Here is a 19,354-nt window from a genome sequence, read left to right as displayed (position 1 = left end):
TGACCGTGTCTAACTGATATACTATACAACATACTGAGTAGATAACGGAAACAAATATAGTTATACATCGCCCTGTGACCGTGAAATTTCCGGTTAGATATACAGTAATTTCTTAATTTTTCAAATAATAATAAATAAATAAATAATAACAGTTAGCAAAAACTAAACGCTTCAATTGCTAGACTAAGTATTTATTTTACATAAACACTGTATAAACGTGTTAAGAGGATAACAGATTCTTCAATCTTGAGTTGTCTGGAAAAGGTCATTTACAAATCTTTTTAACCCGAAGTGAGTAATCTTATCAATGATCATGATCTTTTGATATTCAACAACTGATCTTTTTCATAGAATAGACCTGAACTAATGGCCTTAAATTGGTCACGTTCTTGTCTTTTCCCTAACGTGTATACTGACACCTGAATTGTCAGTGCTTTGTATGTAAAACTGACCGCTGGGTAGACCCATCACATGGTAAGCGGAAATACCAACTGTAAGGAGCCCCGCCCACTTCGGTCCACACCCCTAATTAAACAAGCGTAATAAACATTGAGGTTCAAATTAGTTTATAGGGCACCATAAGCATGCTCAGGATCGGGGGGAAATCGAGTGAGGATTGTAAATTTAACTGGGGCCTTTCAGGGAGAATTCGTATCTGTAATTTCTTACGGTCGGTAACATGCCCCACATATTACGAAATATTCACAACTAAAAGGAAAGGAAAATCATATAAAATAGAATGGACACATATGTATCGCCTTTAAGAGATGAAAGTACTTAAACATGCTGTTGCTTATTTTCTTTTTGAGTTTTATATAAATATCTGTCCTTTGTTTCCAACAATCTTATGAACTAAACTTTTATACGACACAGTTTCAACTTGGACACCATGTACGGACTAAACGAGTTATTACTTCATGATGATTCGGCCTCGGTCGTGAAACCTAAAACACAACTGATAGCAATGGCTGTATCAGTCTGCTGGTGATAAAAGACTAAGGAGAGAGTTAAGTTTAGAAGATAAAATGAAATTTGAAAAGAAAACGACTGAACCCCCTGTTGGGCCTCACTGTGGCAATGCGTTGGTCATTACCCCTAAAGTCTATATAAGGGGGAGTACCTGCATACCTTACAATTGTAAGTGACCATAGGCCATCCACCTGTGTTTCCACCTGTACACATTGACCGGCTTCATTTCCCTTCGTTACCTGAAAACTGACAGAAAAATGGGGATTTTCATCTTGTTCGCTTTATCCCTAGTTCAAACCAGAGGTAAGCCTAACTGTTGTATGTTATTATGTAAAATGTTATCTGAACTTCCAACCGGCAAATTATCTCAATCTACTATTTGTCTTACTGTAATGTAAGCATACTTTTTATCTGACTGTAATCTCAGGTTTTTTATTCCAAAATATTCATTCTATTCATCTGACTTTATCCTTTATCTATTTACTACTTATCTTATTCTTATATTTTTCTACCATTGATCTTACTCTTAGTTTAATCCACTGTTTATCCTACTCTTATATTAATGTAATATTTATCTGACTCTTATCTCTATATAATATTTATCTGACTCCTATCTTTGTATACCATTTCTACCACAATACGCTGTGTAACATGCAGACTGTTGAATAAATATGAGTTATACACCACACGTGGTATATGGCCTTCCGTAGTTTTGATTGGTCGAGAAGATGAACCTTGACCGGACGACATTTTTCACGAGCTTTTTGCCGCGTGCTGTTTTGTTTACGTCATCTGCTGTCAACATCCGGCAAATGTTGGTGACTTTTGTGCCGTTAAGCGATGGGGAAGGGAGTTATTAAATAAAAAGGTCATATCAAAAGAATATGATACTTAAAGATTTGAACGCTAGTTTGCTACAGACGCTCGATATCGTTTCGACGTCACACCGTCGCGTGTCCAGGTTGTGAAACCAAAACAAGATCTGTCAAGATCTGTCACAGTGTCGGAAAATATTTTGTTCTCCCCACGTCCCGTTATCACTATAGGTCTTCTCTATGGCGGAACTCTCACTATAAACGACAACCATAGACATTGACAGCGATTAGTTCGTCTTCATCACTTGGCGGGAGACAGACCCCGTATTTTTGTCGTGCTATAGGCTACGCTATTCATCTCATATTGACTATTTTCTGACTCAAATGAATCTCGATTATGTATCTGTTAATCAATGTGAACTTATTGTCGGACTTATATTTCTACGATTTATTTTGTCTCTACTCTCGTTCTTCTTTTTATCATTTGTTTTTCAACGCTCCACAATACTGCTTTGGTTTTCGGATTGTCCACGCGACGCATTTCTTGTTTAGAATATGTGTAAACTTTGTTTGTGTTCACCACACAATCTGTTCTCTTTTGACAACTAGGTTAACTAGGATAGATAACGAGTTTGACATTATTTAACAATACTGGGGAACAGTGGTAGCGTTCTATAATAATACTGGGGAACAGATGTAGCGTTCTATAATAATACTGGGGAACAGTGGTAGCGTTATATAATAATACTGGGGAACAGTGGTAGCGTTCTATAACAATACTGGGGAACGCTACCACTGTTCCCCAGTATTGTTATATAACGCTACCACTGTTCCCCAGTATTATTATATAACGCTATCACTGTTCCCCAGTATTATTATAGAACGCTACCTCTGTTCCCCAGTATTGTTATAGAACGCTAACACTGTTCCCCAGTATTGGTATAGAACGCTAACACTTTTCCCCAGTATTATTATAGAACGCTACATCTGTATGGAGAACTAGTGAGATTTAAGTTACAATAAAACAGAACCAAGAACTCTCCCACTGTTCCCCAGTATTGTTATAAAACGCTACCCCTGTTCCCCAGTATTATTATATAACGCTACCACTGTTCCCCAGCGTTCTATAACAATACTGGGGAACAGTGTTAGTGTTCTATAACAATACTGGGGGACAGTGGTAGCGTTCTATAACAATACTTGGGAACAGTGGTAGCGTTCTATAACAATCCTTGGGAACAGTGGTAGCGTTCTATAACAAGACTGGGGAACAGTGGTAGCTTTCTATAACAATACTGGGGAACAGTGTTATCGTTCTATAATAATACTGGGGAACAGTAGTAGCGTTATATAATAATACTCGCGAACAGTGGTAGCGTTCTATAACAATAGTGGGGAACAGTGGTAGCGTTCTATACTAATACTGGGGAACAGTGGTAGCGTTCTAAAACAATACTGGGGAACAGTGGTAGCGTTCTAAAACAATACCGGGGAACAGTGGTAGCGTTCTATAAAAATACTCGGGAACAGTGGTAGCGTTCTATAACAATAGTGGGGAACAGTGGTAGCGTTCTATACTAATACTGGGGAACAGTGGTAGCGTTCTATAACAAGACTGGGGAACAGTGGTAGCTTTCTATAACAATACTGGGGAACAGTGTTATCGTTCTATAATAATACTGGGGAACAGTAGTAGCGTTATATAATAATACTCGCGAACAGTGGTAGCGTTCTATAACAATAGTGGGGAACAGTGGTAGCGTTCTATAATAATACTGGGGACCAGTGGTAGCGTTCTATAACAATACTGGCGAACAGTGGTAGCGTTCTATAATAATACTGGGAAACAGTGGTAGCGTTCTATAACAATACTGGCGAACAGTGGTAGCGTTCTATAATAATACTGGGAAACAGTGGTAGCGTTCTATAACAATACTTGGGAACAGTGGTAGCGTTCTATAACAAGACTGGGGAACAGTGGTAGCTTTCTATAACAATACTGGGGAACAGTGTTAGTGTTCTATAACAATACTGGGGAACAGTGTAATCGTTCTATAACAATACTGGGGAACAGTCGTAGCGTTCTATAATAATACTGGGGAACAGTAGTAGCGTTATATAATAATACTGGGGAACAGGGGTAGCGTTCTATAACAATACTGGGGACCAGTGGTAGCGTTCTATAACAATACTGGCGAACAGTGGTAGCGTTCTATAATAATACTGGGGAACAGATGTAGCGTTATATAATAATACTGGGGAACAGTGGTAGAGTTCTATAACAATACTGGGGAACAGAGGTAGCGTTCTATAATAATACTGGGGAACAGTAGTAGCGTTATATAATAATACTGGGGAACAGTGGTAGCGTTTTATAACAATACTGGGGAACAGTGGTAGCGTTCTAAAACAATACCGGGGAACAGTGGTAGCGTTCTATAAAAATACTCGGGAACAGTGGTAGCGTTCTATAACAAGACTGGGGAACAGTGGTAGCTTTCTATAACAATACTGGGGAACAGTGTAATCGTTCTATAACAATACTGGGGAACAGTGTTATCGTTCTATAATAATACTGGGGAACAGTGATAGCGTTATATAATAATACTGGGGAACAGTGGTAGAGTTCTATAACAATACTGGGGAACAGAGGTAGCGTTCTATAATAATACTGGGGACCAGTGGTAGCGTTCTATAATAATACTGGGGACCAGTGGTAGCGTTCTATAACAATACTGGGGAACAGTGGTAGCGTACGTTTTATAACAATACTGGGGAACAGTGGTAGAGTTCTTGGTTCTGTTTTATTGTAACTTAAATCTCACTAGTTCTCCATACGATCTTTGTTTCTTAAAAACTCAGTTTGTGACAAACGTCAGTGTGTCTAGGAACCTCAGGCTACTAATTTTTACTATTTTCTGTTTTGTCATTTACAAACTTACTAGATTCACTACGGATACAATAAACCCCATCCCCATCAAAAACGGCCATATATTATGCATGATGATCTACCCATGCTAAACCTCACATCGATCTGGAGACAACGGCGGCGCCATTTTGTACCTTTTAATTTGTGTCCCAGGATCCCGGAAGTGTTAGTGCAGGTCGTGAACTCTTCAATGTTTCTTAAGCCGACAACTGAACCATGCTTTTTCCTACGTCTCAGATCTATGTAAATTAGTTCTAACTCTGATTCACGTGGACCTAGACCTGTGGTAATGGAGTGTGTGGGAGGGTGACCCCGGACAGTTGGAGATGATCAGACGATTGTTATGCAGAATTCAAATGTTGCCGGAGTGACACCACTCGTAACGCATGACTTGGTATCATTTCATTAAGTCACACACGAATACAAACAAAGTGAATTTCAAAGGTTCCTATCCCTGTACAGTATAAATACTTGTACGAGGAATGAAATGGCAAATAATAGATCATCAAAAATAGCCGTCGGTTAACATATATGGGTGTAAATATATTGGTGTGTTCAACGCCTGTAGCCAAGTCAGTTGAGCATTTCATCTAGTTGTATCAGAACCTACGTATGGTTCTGCAGAATTATGGATGTCTTTAATATCACAGAGGACAAGTCCTTTAAAGATCTTAGTTGTAGAAAATAATGTTGTTATGTCCTTCGGGGTCATGAAAGTATTCAGATTTCAATGTCTGACCAATTTTGAAATGTTATATCTGCCTGTAACTGTTGTATTATGTTGAGAAAGATCAACCACAGTACTATACGGCTTAGTCAGAACGCTCCGCCGAAATCACTGCATCACATTGGACATTGGCTGCAGAGATAAAAAAAAAATACACTATAACATGTAGTTCATCTTAACAGTAATATGGTTTCATTTGCTTAAATGACCAATGTTGTTTTCACACACACAAAGTATCAGCCTATATAGCTGGCCAGCAGATTAACCAAATTGAATGGCACGCCAATTTCTCCAATTCAAAAATACAATTAGCACAGAGAAAATCTTGAAAATCTCATATCTTGTTTTGTAAAATGGTCATTTGTATATAATGAGTTAGAAATAAACATTTGTGCTACGTTTCAGGGATGATGAAAAATTCTACATCATACCACCCTGTAATTTTGGGAAGAGAAAATATCATATTTTTTGAAATTGAAAAATTCCTCAGTTCCTTTAGTGTAAAAGGTCACTTTATCGTGATAATGGAGTATTATCATGTATATATTACTGTATACCACCTTCCGGCAGCATGATACATTCATTGTCACGGATTGTCAGTATGAGAATGCTCAAGAAGATATTGTTCTCAAAAACTTGAGAATAGATTTTCCCATTTCCCGGCATTTGGGAACGTGTTTTCTCAAAAAGAGTGTTTGTTCGCGCCAAGTGACGTCCTAAACAGGAAATAGTATCCACACAAAAGTGTTCCGCGAAATGAAATAGTCCCTCATTAACAAATAAAAAAAACTTACGAAACAATCTTGTGATAATAACAACACAATTTTAAGCGTAAATGTGCACATGGAAAAGCCATGAATGACGATAAGATTGTTATAAATATACTTGTTCTACATAGTTTTAAGGTTCGTGGTATTCCTCCGCGGAAATCTCTACTTGTTTACGTTTGTCACCGACACCGGTTTTGAGATCGATGACAATACGGTGTTTAGTTGACTTTTGTGAATGTAGAAATATATAAGGTAGTAGTATAAAGATGTTAAACAGTACATCACACAATGTTTCGGGGTATGTCGCTCGGACAATTTGCTCATCGCTCGCACGTGGAATTTGAGAGGTCATCGCAGTGTGTTTATCTATAAATCTGACAATGCATGAAACATTTTTGATTTTTAAAGCATCGTTTATTAAAATTGCACGAAATAATATATTAAGCATCCCTGACTTATTCCATGTTTTAAAGATATCGTGATTACTACCCGCGTAGGGTATTATAACACCCTTATAACCCTTTGCTGGTGCTACTTTTGTTTGTTTGTTGTAGTCATCATGCATAAGACTAATTGTTGTTTGTTGTAGTCATCATGCATAAGACTAACTGTTGTTTGATGTAGTCATCATGCATAAGACTAATTGTTGTTTGTTGTAGTCATCAAACATAAGACTAATTGTTGTTTGATGTAGTCATCATGCATAAGACTAATTGTTGTTTGTTAAAATCAACATACATCAATCTGTTCTGCCTTAAAATGAAACTGTTATATCTATAACTGAATGGATGTTTGTATTTCTTGTGATTGTTTTTATTAAACGATCCAAAACTTTATCATAAAATATATTTCAAACGTTTCTGTTTAATACGCAGGAGACCATATTACTTAAAGCTGGTAATATGTTTGTCTATCTGGACAAAATATCCTAAAAGCTACTTACTTGTCACAAGAAAAGAATTAATTAGAGTAAAATATGTCTCTCAATTGCTTTCTAAGCAAGGCTTGGCTTAAATGACATGAAAATGACGTATTTTCAAAAGCTATTTTTCTGTTTACCACATATCTATGTGTATCGCCTTGAACATGAGTTTTTTTGTGCTTCATAAATGTAACAAAACGTCAATAATAACCATTCTGCCAAGATTCCGTATGATCCTGACTGAACCGATCATGTCATATACTTCTGCAAAGTTATATATAACATACAGTTTATTTAATAGAAAGTTATAAATAAGATTTTCTTCTCATCCTTAACAAATAGGAAAAACATAATAATGTGCCCTTATCCAAAGTGTCGTCTGCTAATGGTCTTGGAGCAAAGTTAATTTCGCAGGAAGTGACGTCATAGAAATGTCTACTTGCTAGCACTGGCCATGGTCAGTCAGTATTAACATGTTTTGATGGTTGTTATAAAATGGCGGACATCGTAAACTATCTCCACTTGTTGACAGACCAGATTTTATTGTTGTTTGTGTACCAATAACTATGTATATGGCGATGTCAGTCGCGGAGGAATTTTATGCGTAATGCAAATGAGGGAACGCAATAAGAAGCGGATCAAGCTTGATCGTGTAATTTACTGGAGGAACAAAGTAAAAACAACCACGTTCAGGCCTGTTAGCTAGTATGTCTAGTTATTTAACACTTGTGGGTGTTATCTCTGATTTTCGTTTGCTGACAGTACACAACAGTATCATTAGATGTGGTACTAAGCGGCAGTAAACTGTTTGTCCTGTGTTCATTTGAAGAAAACCCCCACATGAATTAATGCTCCATGTGCTAGTTATGTCATTGAACTATTGAAACATACGACTATATGTATTCCTAGAAAAGTACAATCCAACTCATCACCATGTCACAAAGTCGTATCAATATATAGTAGCTCATCACAAAATGCAAGATGTCATCCTATCTACATCAAAAGGTACCAATAATGCAAGGAATCATTCGTATTTCAAAGTGTTTTTCTTCTGCCCACACAACTCCAACAACCCAGGTGGAGTATAAAATGGTCTGGGGTGGATGTTGCGGTATCTGTGATGTAGCATTCAAGTGAGATGGCACGGTCCCACTACAAACAATGCACCTCCAACACACACGCAGGCATACACGCATAGGGAGACATTAGCCAGGTGCCATAGGACTAGTAGTTAGCGCCTGATAAGGCAGCTCCTGCGAATTCCTCAAAATAGAATATCTTAATTGTATTAATTGTATATCTATGTACAAAGCGCTTTAGAGTGGCTTATGTTAGCTAGATAGGGCGCTATATCAAATGTTGTATATTATTATTATTATCATTTGTTTCCCGGATTTCCATCAGCCAGCTAAGACCTGCTATGATGATACTATATTTCAGTCTGACATTTTCTTCGGAAATACTGAGATGTTTGGTTTGGTTTGATTTTGTTTAACGTCCTATTAACAGCTAATGTATTTTAAGGACGTGCCTCCGTTTTTTAGTGTTTGCGTGCTTGCGTGTGTGTTTGCAGGAGACAGGATATGTTGGTGTGCTTGCCTCCTTGTGATAGAGCGGATCTGATGCCGACTTTATAGTGCTATCTAACTGAAATACCATGCCGAAGGCACCCATCACAGCATTCCGCCCGGTAACATTACACTGACAAAGGGTGAACCAGTTGTTGACATTCCCCTAAATGCTGAACACTAAGCAGGAAGTAACAGCTACCATTTTTAAGGACTTTGGTATATCCCGGCCTGGGGACAGAACCCATTACCTTCCTCACCTGGGCGAACGCTCAACATTAAGGCCAAAAGTGAGGTGTTGCCAAGCAAGGCGCTAGGAAATAAATGGTAGTTAGAGGAAGAAAGAAAGATAAAAATCCCAAATATTGCAATGGGTGCAGCAGATTTGTTTTGGCCGCTTTTGTGTCCCCAAATAAAGGACACCAAAGCAAATCCCTAATTCTGCAAGGTGTTCCCACATTAGTTGCCTCCTACGATACATGCAGTGGGAAACAGCAGGTGTATTCTTTTCCCGATCCCCCATCTGCAGGGGTGGGGAATAACGAGAATTTTGATTACTTAATATTACGTGTTCATAGTTATAGACTAAGTACAACATATATACAACCCCCACCCCTACCTCTCCCTCCTCTCCTCCTCCTCCTAAAAGGAAAATGTTTTAAAAGTTAACAGGAACTGTTTGTGGTTTAAAGACGAGTAATCTGTTTATTGTAATTGTTTATTGGATTAACGTCGACAATTGGGTTTATTGTACTTACAGAACCAATGTGTTATTAGCCTGAAGAACCGCAAACGATACAGTGTAATCCTAACATAGCTCAGAGTAATGGAATTGGGCTTTATAAAATATACGTAGTGAGTGTGCCTAATAATCAGTTTACCGATATAGAGATGTCCAGCTGGTATAGGAAGGCATCACAGTGACATCACGATCAGTTGTCTAGTTTACCGATATAGAGATGTCCGGCTGGTATAGGAAGGCATCACAGTGACATCACGAGTTGCCTAGTTTATTGGTATCGTTACTTTACGTATCTGAAGTTTATTTATTGAAGGGGCCGTCTGATAGTGTTACGGAAATTATTGAAATAGGGTAGACATGTCACCAGCCGTGATGTCTCGTGGTCACGTGACGCATGGTATTTTACAACGAGTAAAGTAAACGAGGCGATGATAAGCTCGGGACATATTTTGATAATAATGTTTGTAAACATATTAAGATTGAAGTTTTATGAGCTGTAATCAGTATTCTCTTGTTGAAGATGAAAGTAACCGTGGGAGATAAAATGAACAACACTAAGATGTTTTGGGCGTCACCACCTTAAACTGAATCCTGATCACTGTTTCCCAGCCCATTTCTGGTCTCGTAGTTCTCACTCGCTGTTACGATCAAAAAGTCAACACTTACTTGGCATCTTAACATTTATTCCAGGAGCAATGTTAACCCTCCATCCCATACCAAATCTGTATGGTATCATACATGTATATGCTTGTAAAATATCTAATAATGTATTTCGTATTTTGTTTGTTAATCAGATATGTTATATCAAATATGTAAGATACATTACATAAGACATAAATATATGTTTTAAGCTTAATAGAAGTTCTTCTATGTGTCAGTGTCATAATGATTATAATAATTCGAGACTCTTATATACCGCTTTATCACAACCTAGTTTGTAGCGGTTCACAAATTATTATCCGTTGTTATAGTTGCAACCAGCCAATACCAACTCCCTGGGGAACATACAGCCGGTGCTGCCATTTCGGCGCTCACAGCTAGCATTCTACAATTCTAGCACTACCCAACCACGTACTCATTTACAGCTAAGTAGACTGGAATTAGCGGAGTAAAGTATCTTGCTAAAAAATACAACACAGTGCCGTGCAGTGACTCGAACCCGTAACTCTTCGGTCACGATCCCGACGTCTTCCCACTAGACTACCGTGCCTCCAATGTTGTTATATAAGATATATTATAAAGACATGATATCTACAAAGAATTGAATAAAATAGCTTAAAAAGAACGAGATTCTCACGATACTGTTAATAAAAAAATATTGTAAAATGACTGCTCCCCGAGAGAATGTCGTATCAAGTTGATTACCGCGTGGCGTTTAAACGTCATGTTTGAACTAGGGGAACAGACATATATCTGCCGCCGCATTTACCAAATAATAACGATTCGTCAAAATTAGAAATATAATTCATTTCACTTTCTATTTGAGATTTTGGAAATTAATGCTGTAGGTTCCGCTTCGGGATGATATGATAGTGTATGAGCGAGGGTTGAGGGTGTATTTACCTAAACTCCCTGACAAAACACACATCCCCTGTATAGTAAAATAATAATTCATATAATAATATGATTATTTTTTAAGATTTGTTTTTAATTAAACTACATCTAATAAATTAAATTAGACATAAACTATATAAGATAAACTTACGATAGAAACCGTACTCAGCGACCAACAGAATACGACAGTTTCAGTTTAATTCGACATGTAAGCTATAATTACATGAGAAGTTGTTGCTCCTCTCAGTTCTTAACGATTACATGATGAAATGCAACATCTGGACTCACAGAAGTTTGAAGAAACCAATATATGCATAACTTAAATTTCACTTTTCTTTGACAAGTTAAAATGTATGCCATTGTTCGAATACATTTCCCCGATTATATAAAATTGCTTTCGTTTTCCGTTCCTCTTACTTTTAAGTTTAATTTATTGGCCACGATACAATTCCAAATAATGTTCACCAAGTTGAAACCTTGCAAAGCGTCGTCTTAGATTAGGATCATTGACGTACGGCCGATATGATACAGTCTAGTATAAAACTTAACTGAGAATAGTTGGCAATTGATGAGTGTAACCAGCCATCACAAGTGTGTTGACATTTTTCTCCTATAACTTATACCATAGCCAGAGAACCTAGGAAATAACACCATTTCTGTTTCTGATAGGGGAAACGAGTGCAATGAATCAAAACGATTGACCAATGAAATAACGTCCTGTGTGTTACACAGAAGTAACGTCCAGGGTGTAACACAGAAGTAACGTCCAGGGTGTAACACAGAAGTAACGTCCAGGTTGTTACACAGAAGTAACGTCCAGGGTGTTACACAGAAGTAACGTCCAGTGTGTAACACAAAAGTAACGTCCAGGGTGTTACACAGAAGTAGCGTCCAGGGTGTTACACAGAAGTAACGTCCAGGGTGTTACACAGAAGTAACGTCCAGTGTGTTACACAGAAGTAACGCCCAGGGTGTTACACAGAAGTAACGTCCAGGGTGTAACACAGAAGGAACGTCCAGTGTGTTACACAGAAGTAACGTCCAGGGGGTAACACAGAAGTAACGTCCAGGGTGTTACACAGAAGTACCGTCCAGGGTGTTACACAGAAGTAACGTCCAGGGTACTAGACAGAAGTAACGTCCAGGGTGTAACACAGAAGTAACGTCCCGGGTGTTACACAGAAGTAACGTCCAGGGTGTTACGCAGAAGTAACGTCCAGGGTGTTACACAGAAGTAACGTCTAGGGTGTAACACAGAAGTAACGTCCAGTGTGTTACACAGAAGTAACGTTCAGGGTGTTACACAGAAGTAACGTCCAGTGTGTTACACAGTAGTAACGTCCAGGGTATTACACAGAAGTAACGTCCAGGGTGTTACACAGAAGTAACGTCCAGTGTGTTACACAGAAGTAACGTTCAGGGGGTTACACAGAAGTAACGTCCAGTGTGTTACACAGTAGTAACGTCCAGGGTGTTACACAGAAGTAACGCCCGGTGTGTTACACAGAAGTAACGTCCAGGGTGTAGCACAGAAGTAACGTCCAGGGTGTTACACAGAAGTAACGCCCGGTGTGTTACACAGAAGTAACGTCCAGGGTGTAGCACAGAAGTAACGTCCAGGGTGTTACACAGAAGAAACGTCCAGGGTGTAACACAGAAGTAACGTCCAGGATGTTATACAGAAGTAACGTCCAGGGTGTTACACAGAAGTTACGTCCAGGGTGTTACACAGAAGTAACGCCCAGTGTGTTACACAGAAGTAACGTCCAGGGTGTTACACAGAAGCAACGTCCAGGGTGTTACACAGAAGTAACGTCCAGGGTGTTACACAGAAGTGGATAACTAAACGTCTACCAATGTTACTATGGTGATAATATCTAGACTAAATCAATGTTACTATGGTGAGAATATATAAACTAAATCAATATTACCATGGTGCAAATATCAAGACTAAATCAATGTTACCATGGTAAGAATATATAGATTAAATCAATATTACCATGGTGAGAAAAGCTATGCTTCATCAATGTTACTATGGTGAGCATATCTAGACTACATCAATGTTACCATGGTGAGAATATATAGACTAAATCAATGTTACTATGGTGAGAATATCTCGACTAATTCAATGTTACCATGGTAAGAATAGCTATACTACATCAATATTACCAAGGTGAGAATATATAGACTAAATCAATGTTACTTTTGTGAGAATATATAGACTAAATCAATGTTATTATGGTGAGAATATCTAGACTACATCAATGTTACTATGGTGAGAATATATAGGCTAAATCAGTGTTACCATGGTGAGAATATCTAGACTAAATCAATGTTACTATGGTGAGAATATATAGACTAAATCAATTTTACTATGGTGAGAATATCTAGACCAAATCAATGTTACTTTGGTGAGAATATCTAGACTAAATCAATGTTACCATGGTGAGAATATATAGACTAAATCAATGTTACTATGGTGAGAATATCTAGACTAAATCAATGTTACCATGGTGAATATATAGACTAAATCAATGTTACCATGGTGAGAATATCTATACTACAACAATGTTACTATGGTGAGAATATTTAGACTAAATCAATATTACTATGGTGATAATATATAGACTAAATCAATGTTACCATGGTCACAATATATAGACTAAATCAATGTTACCATGGTGAGAATATCTAGACTGAATCAATGTTACTATGGTGAGAAAATCTAGACTAAATCAATATTACTATGGTGAGAATATATGGACTAAGTCAATGTTACCGTGGTGAGAATATCTATACTACAACAATGTTACTATGGTGAGAATATCTAGACTAAATCAATGTTACCATGGTAAATATATATTGACTAAATCAATGTTACCATGGTGAAAATATCTAGACTACATCAATGTTATTATGGTGTGAATATCTAGACTAAATCAATGTTACTATGGTGATAATATCTAGACTAAATCACTGTTACTTTGGAGAGAATATCTAGACTAAATCAATATTACTATGGTGAGAATATATAGACTAAATCAATGTTACTATGGTGAGAAAATCTAGACTAAATCAATGTTATTATGGTGAGAATATCTAGACTAAATCAATGTTACCATGGTAAATATATATAGACTACATCAATGTTACCATGCTGAGAATATCTAGACTAAATCAATGTTACTATGGTGAGAATATCTAAACTCAATCAATGTTACCATGGTGAGAGTATCTAGCCTAAATTAATGTTACCATGGTGAGAATATCTAGACTACATCAGTGTTACTATGGTGAGAATATTTAGGCTACATCAATGTAACCATGCTGAGAATATCTAGACTAGATCAATATTACTATGGTGAGAATATCTAGACTACATCAGTGTTACCATGGTGAGAATATCTAGACTAAATCAATATTACCATGGTGAGAATATCTAGACTATATCAATGTCACCATGGTGACAATATATAGACTAAATCAATATTACCATGGTGAGAATATCTAGACTACATCAATATTACCATGGTGAGAATATCTAGACTACATCAATGTTACTATGGTGAGAATATCTAGACTCAATCAATGTTACTATGGTGAGAATATCTAGACTAAATCAATGTTACTATGGTGAGAATATATAGACTAAATCAATGTTACCATGGTGAGAATATCTAGACTAAATCAATGTAACTATGGTAAGAATATATATACTACATCAACGTAACCATGGTGAGAATATATAAACTTAATTAATATTACTATGGTGAGAATATCCAGACTGAATCTCTAGACTAAACCGTTGAGTTGAGGGGTTCGTCATTGATCGCTACTCCGTACAGGACAGAGTGAGACATCTCTATGACGACATGTTTGAGATCAAATTTAATTCATGAACTCCTGTTCATTTGTTTGTAGTGTACGGACAGATGGTGTCGCTGTCGGCACCTGCCACTCTGGACATAGGACAAGCTGACCTTTCCCTTCGATGCGAGTTTTCGGATACGACGGGAATATCGGACGTTAACAGTATTCAGGTATCACGTGACCAGACGAATAGTATAATTTCTGTATGTAATGTCGTATTAAATCCCTGATCTATGTTCCGGACACCTGGGCCTGTATTTATGAAAACGTTTTCAGATTCAAGCCTAGATGTTGAGCTCGAGCCTAACTTCTTGTTTATAAATTAATAATAAAATCTTATTTTGTCAATGGTTTGGAACATGTTGAAGAGACTTAAACCCAAATACTGTTTGTTTACATTTGGCTTTTTATCATTTGACATGATTTAAGTGAGTTACAAGAAAGTTAGTTTGAGTACAAAATCCATGCTTGAATATGAGAACGATTTCATGAATACGGGCCCGGTTTTAACCTCTGAGATTGTCGTAATAGTTGTTAGTTTCCCATCTTTAACACATATACTACTTCACATGTTTCGGTTCCTGGAAGTCTATCAATACCTATAATGATAGACTACGTTACAGTCGATAAGGTTAATACGCATAACGGTAAGCCTCATACAAGTATGTAGTTATGGTCATCCAAAATGGCATCATCTCTCTATGATAACAAAAGTTCTATTTTCTTTGTTTGAAGTAAAAGGGGACGTTTTGGATGAAATAATCTTTCTCAAGTCCTCTTATTCGAACAGATATGCTAGGTACCCGTGTAGAACATTACGTATAGAGCGATAGTGACATATCCTAGGTACTCGTGTAGAACATTACGTATAGAGCGATAGTGACATATGCTAGGTACTCGTGTAGAACATTACGTATAGAGCGATAGTGACATATGCTAGGTACTCGTGTAGAACATTACTTATTGAGCGATAGTGACATATGCTAGGTACTCGTGTAGAACATTACGTATAGAGCGATAGTGACATATCCTAGGTACTCGTGTAGAACATTACGTATAGAGCAATAGTGACATATGCTAGGTACCCGTGTAGAACATAACGTATAGAGCGAGAGTGACATATGCTAGGTACTCGTGTAGAACATTACGCACAGAGCGATAGGGACATATGCTAGGTACTCGTGTAGAACATTACGTATAGCGCGATAGTGACATATGCTAGGTACCCGTGTAGAACATAACGTATAGAGCGAGAGTGACATATGCTAGGTACTCGTGTAGAACATTACGCACAGAGCGATAGGGACATATGCTAGGTACTCGTGTAGAACATTACGTATAGCGCGATAGTGACATATGCTAGGTACCCGTGTAGAGCATTACGTATAGAGCGATAGTGACATATGCTAGGTGCCCGTGTAGAACATTACGTATAGAGCGATAGTGACATATCCTAGGTACTCGTGTAGAACATTACGTATCGAGCGATAGTGACATATGCTAGGTACTCGTGTAGAAAATTACGTATAGAGCGATAGTGACATATGCTAGGTACCCGCGTAGAACATTACGTATAGAGCGATAGTGACATATTCTAGGTACCCGTGTAGAACATTACGTATAGAGCAATAGTGACATATGCTAGGTACCCGTGTAGAACATAACGTATAGAGCGAGAGTGACATATGCTAGGTACTCGTGTAGAACATTACGCACAGAGCGATACTGACATATGCTAGGTACTCGTGTAGAAAATTACGTATAGAGCGATAGTGACATATGCTAGGTACCCGCGTAGAACATTACGTATAGAGCGATAGTGACATATCCTAGGTACTCGTGTAGAACATTACGTATAGAGCAATAGTGACATATGCTAGGTACCCGTGTAGAACATAACGTATAGAGCGATAGTGACATATGCTAGGTACGCGTGTAGAACATTACGTATAGAGCGATAGTGACATAGGCTAGGTACTCGTGTAGAACATTACGTATAGAGCAATAGTGACATATGCTAGGTACCCGTGTAGAACATAACGTATAGAGCGAGAGTGACATATGCTAGGTACTCGTGTAGAACATTACGTATAGAGCGATAGTGACATATGCGAGGTACCCGTGTAGAACAGTACGCACAGAGCGATAGTGACATATGCTAGGTACTCGTGTAGAACATTACGTATAGAGCGATAGTGACATATGCGAGGTGCCCGTGTAGAACAGTACGCACAGAGCGATAGGGACATATGCTAGGTACTCGTGTAGAACATTACGTAAAGAGCGATAGTGACATATGCGAGGTACCCGTGTAGAACATTACGCACAGAGCGATAGTGACATATGCTAGGTTCTCGTGTAGAACATTACGTATAGAGCGATAGTTACATATGCTAGGTACCCGTGTAGAACATTACGTATAGAGCGATAGTGACATAGTAGTCATCTGGATTCAAATCCTTGTCTTAACGTCCTTAACAACTATGGATATATATTAACATTTGCATGGCATTGTCACTATATAGCTTCTTTGAAAGCTGTGTCGTTGATGGTACTTTAATTATCATGCAGCACGAGACAAAATTCTTAGCGTATTTATACAACACTGACCGGAACTACAATATCCAATGTAAATAAACATGACGGCTGCTGAAATGTCGCTAGGCATGGTGATATTTGGCAATGTCATTATCAATTTATGTGCAAAATAAAAAATAAAATAAAAAATACTTTTATTGCAACAAAAACAAGACCAAGGTCTGCAATATCGTACAAAATGCACAACGGTTTAAATCACCACTGCCGGCAATGGAAACATTTTTAACGCTCATGCAATTTATCAAAAATATCGTCTGTTACACTGCACTGATCAACAGGGGTTCGTTACAAATGTCTGAAATACACATATTTTATCGACCTACTGACGCATATGTTACAGACCTACTGATATGAGTCACAGCACACATAAACATTTCAGACATTTGTAATGAACCCCTGTGCTCTTGCCGCATGCGCACTCACTTCAAACGTTACCAGATTAACGCGTCTCGCAGCCACTGTTTCCTCAGTTTCTGACGACATGTCAAATAACGAGGCTGTTAAAGAATCTACAGACTGTAGTCAGATTCTCATACAATCAACAAATAAATTTACGTCTGGATTCTTCACAAAACGAGCAATGAGAAAAGTTCGAATTAACTTCCAAAAATAACTCCCTCGTGGAGGGCAAGGTCGGATTTACGGTGTTCACTGTATTTATCCATGCGATAAATTTGTTCCGGGGAAAGATGGAATACTAAACTTGTTCAAGCACTGCCAAGCGTAGAAAGCTAGAATTTATCGGACATTAAGGCATAGAATAGTTTTCTGAGTTTGCAGTATTATTCCAGGTTATATTTTATAACACAGAGTATTTATATTTTATGATGGCCGAGCGGAGCGAGTGTTAACAAATTCTCTGAAACAACGTTAAAAATGTAGGTTTTTGGTTAAAATGTTGATGTTTGTGTCATGCTTTTCATGTGCATGTAGTTTAGGCGAGCATTTTGGCAATTAAATATTGATTTATTTTGTCATAAATATGAATTATGATTTGACTGTTTGTATTTTATTGTGAATTTGTATGCATCCATATGTACAAGGGCAACACCTGTTAAAAAGGAGATAAACATACATGCCAGGCTTTTATGCTAACATTGGTTATTATTCACCTGATAACGTGATGCTAAGGTGGACGTCTTTGAAATTTTTGAAATTTAGATTTTTTAACAGGTATAATAAATCGCTCCTGGTGATGATGTGTACATGAAACCACAGGTGAAAGTACAGGTTTATCTATCATGAAAAGGACTCTACCTTTGAAATAACAATTAACATATATATCCCTAATTCCAACAGATGGTTTTATCCTCTCTCAACGGACAGGGTGATCACCACACTGTGACATTAGATAAACAAAAGAGGATTAATTCCCTATTGAATAGATATGAAAAAGAGGAAAATCTTCAAAAACATAAGTCCAGATTATTTTTGGACACAGAAAAAAGAGTGTTGCCCGGGCAACTAGGGCAACACCCCTGGGTCCGCCACTGATTCATTGCAGCTTACATACTTATTTTGAATATAGTTCCTTACTCTTTTGATTTGTGCAGTTTTACAGGGACGCCAGCGCCTCCATGGGTTCAGAGGAGTCTAAAATAGTGTCCGTAGACTACAACCGTACAATCAGTGGCAGTGTAGTCCAGTGGCAGGATCATCAGCTGGAATTACGTGGCTCAGCTTCCGGCTATCTGGATACCGTCATGTCCGCTAACCTTGAACTCAACCTTACTAACACCGAATGTAACGACAGCTCGACGTACCGGTGTACAATCTACGTGACGACGTCAGGAGGCATAGACATTTTAAACGACGAAAAAACGATTGATGCCATAAGTAATATTTTATTTTATTTCACGTTTAATATTTATGCGGGCGTTAAAGCGGAGG

At 37.8% G+C, this 19,354-nt stretch overlaps 1 protein-coding gene across 1 annotated transcript in view; it reads left to right on the top strand.

Moving 5' to 3' along the window:
• The first annotated feature begins 1,155 nt into the window (after positions 1–1,155).
• LOC110453439 overlaps positions 1,156–19,354 on the top strand; it is a 34,737-nt gene continuing 16,538 nt past the window's right edge. The window contains exons 1-3 of the mRNA XM_021502382.1: positions 1,156–1,272; positions 14,918–15,036; positions 19,018–19,300. Of these exons, the coding sequence (XP_021358057.1) occupies positions 1,227–1,272; positions 14,918–15,036; positions 19,018–19,300 (448 nt within the window). The 5' untranslated portion in view covers positions 1,156–1,226. The remainder of the gene's footprint in view (positions 1,273–14,917; positions 15,037–19,017; positions 19,301–19,354) is intronic.

Source organism: Mizuhopecten yessoensis, unplaced genomic scaffold, assembly GCF_002113885.1.
Source record: "Mizuhopecten yessoensis strain PY_sf001 unplaced genomic scaffold, ASM211388v2 scaffold7289, whole genome shotgun sequence".
Classification (NCBI taxonomy): domain Eukaryota; kingdom Metazoa; phylum Mollusca; class Bivalvia; order Pectinida; family Pectinidae; genus Mizuhopecten; species Mizuhopecten yessoensis.
This window is presented reverse-complemented; position numbering and strand designations above follow the sequence as displayed.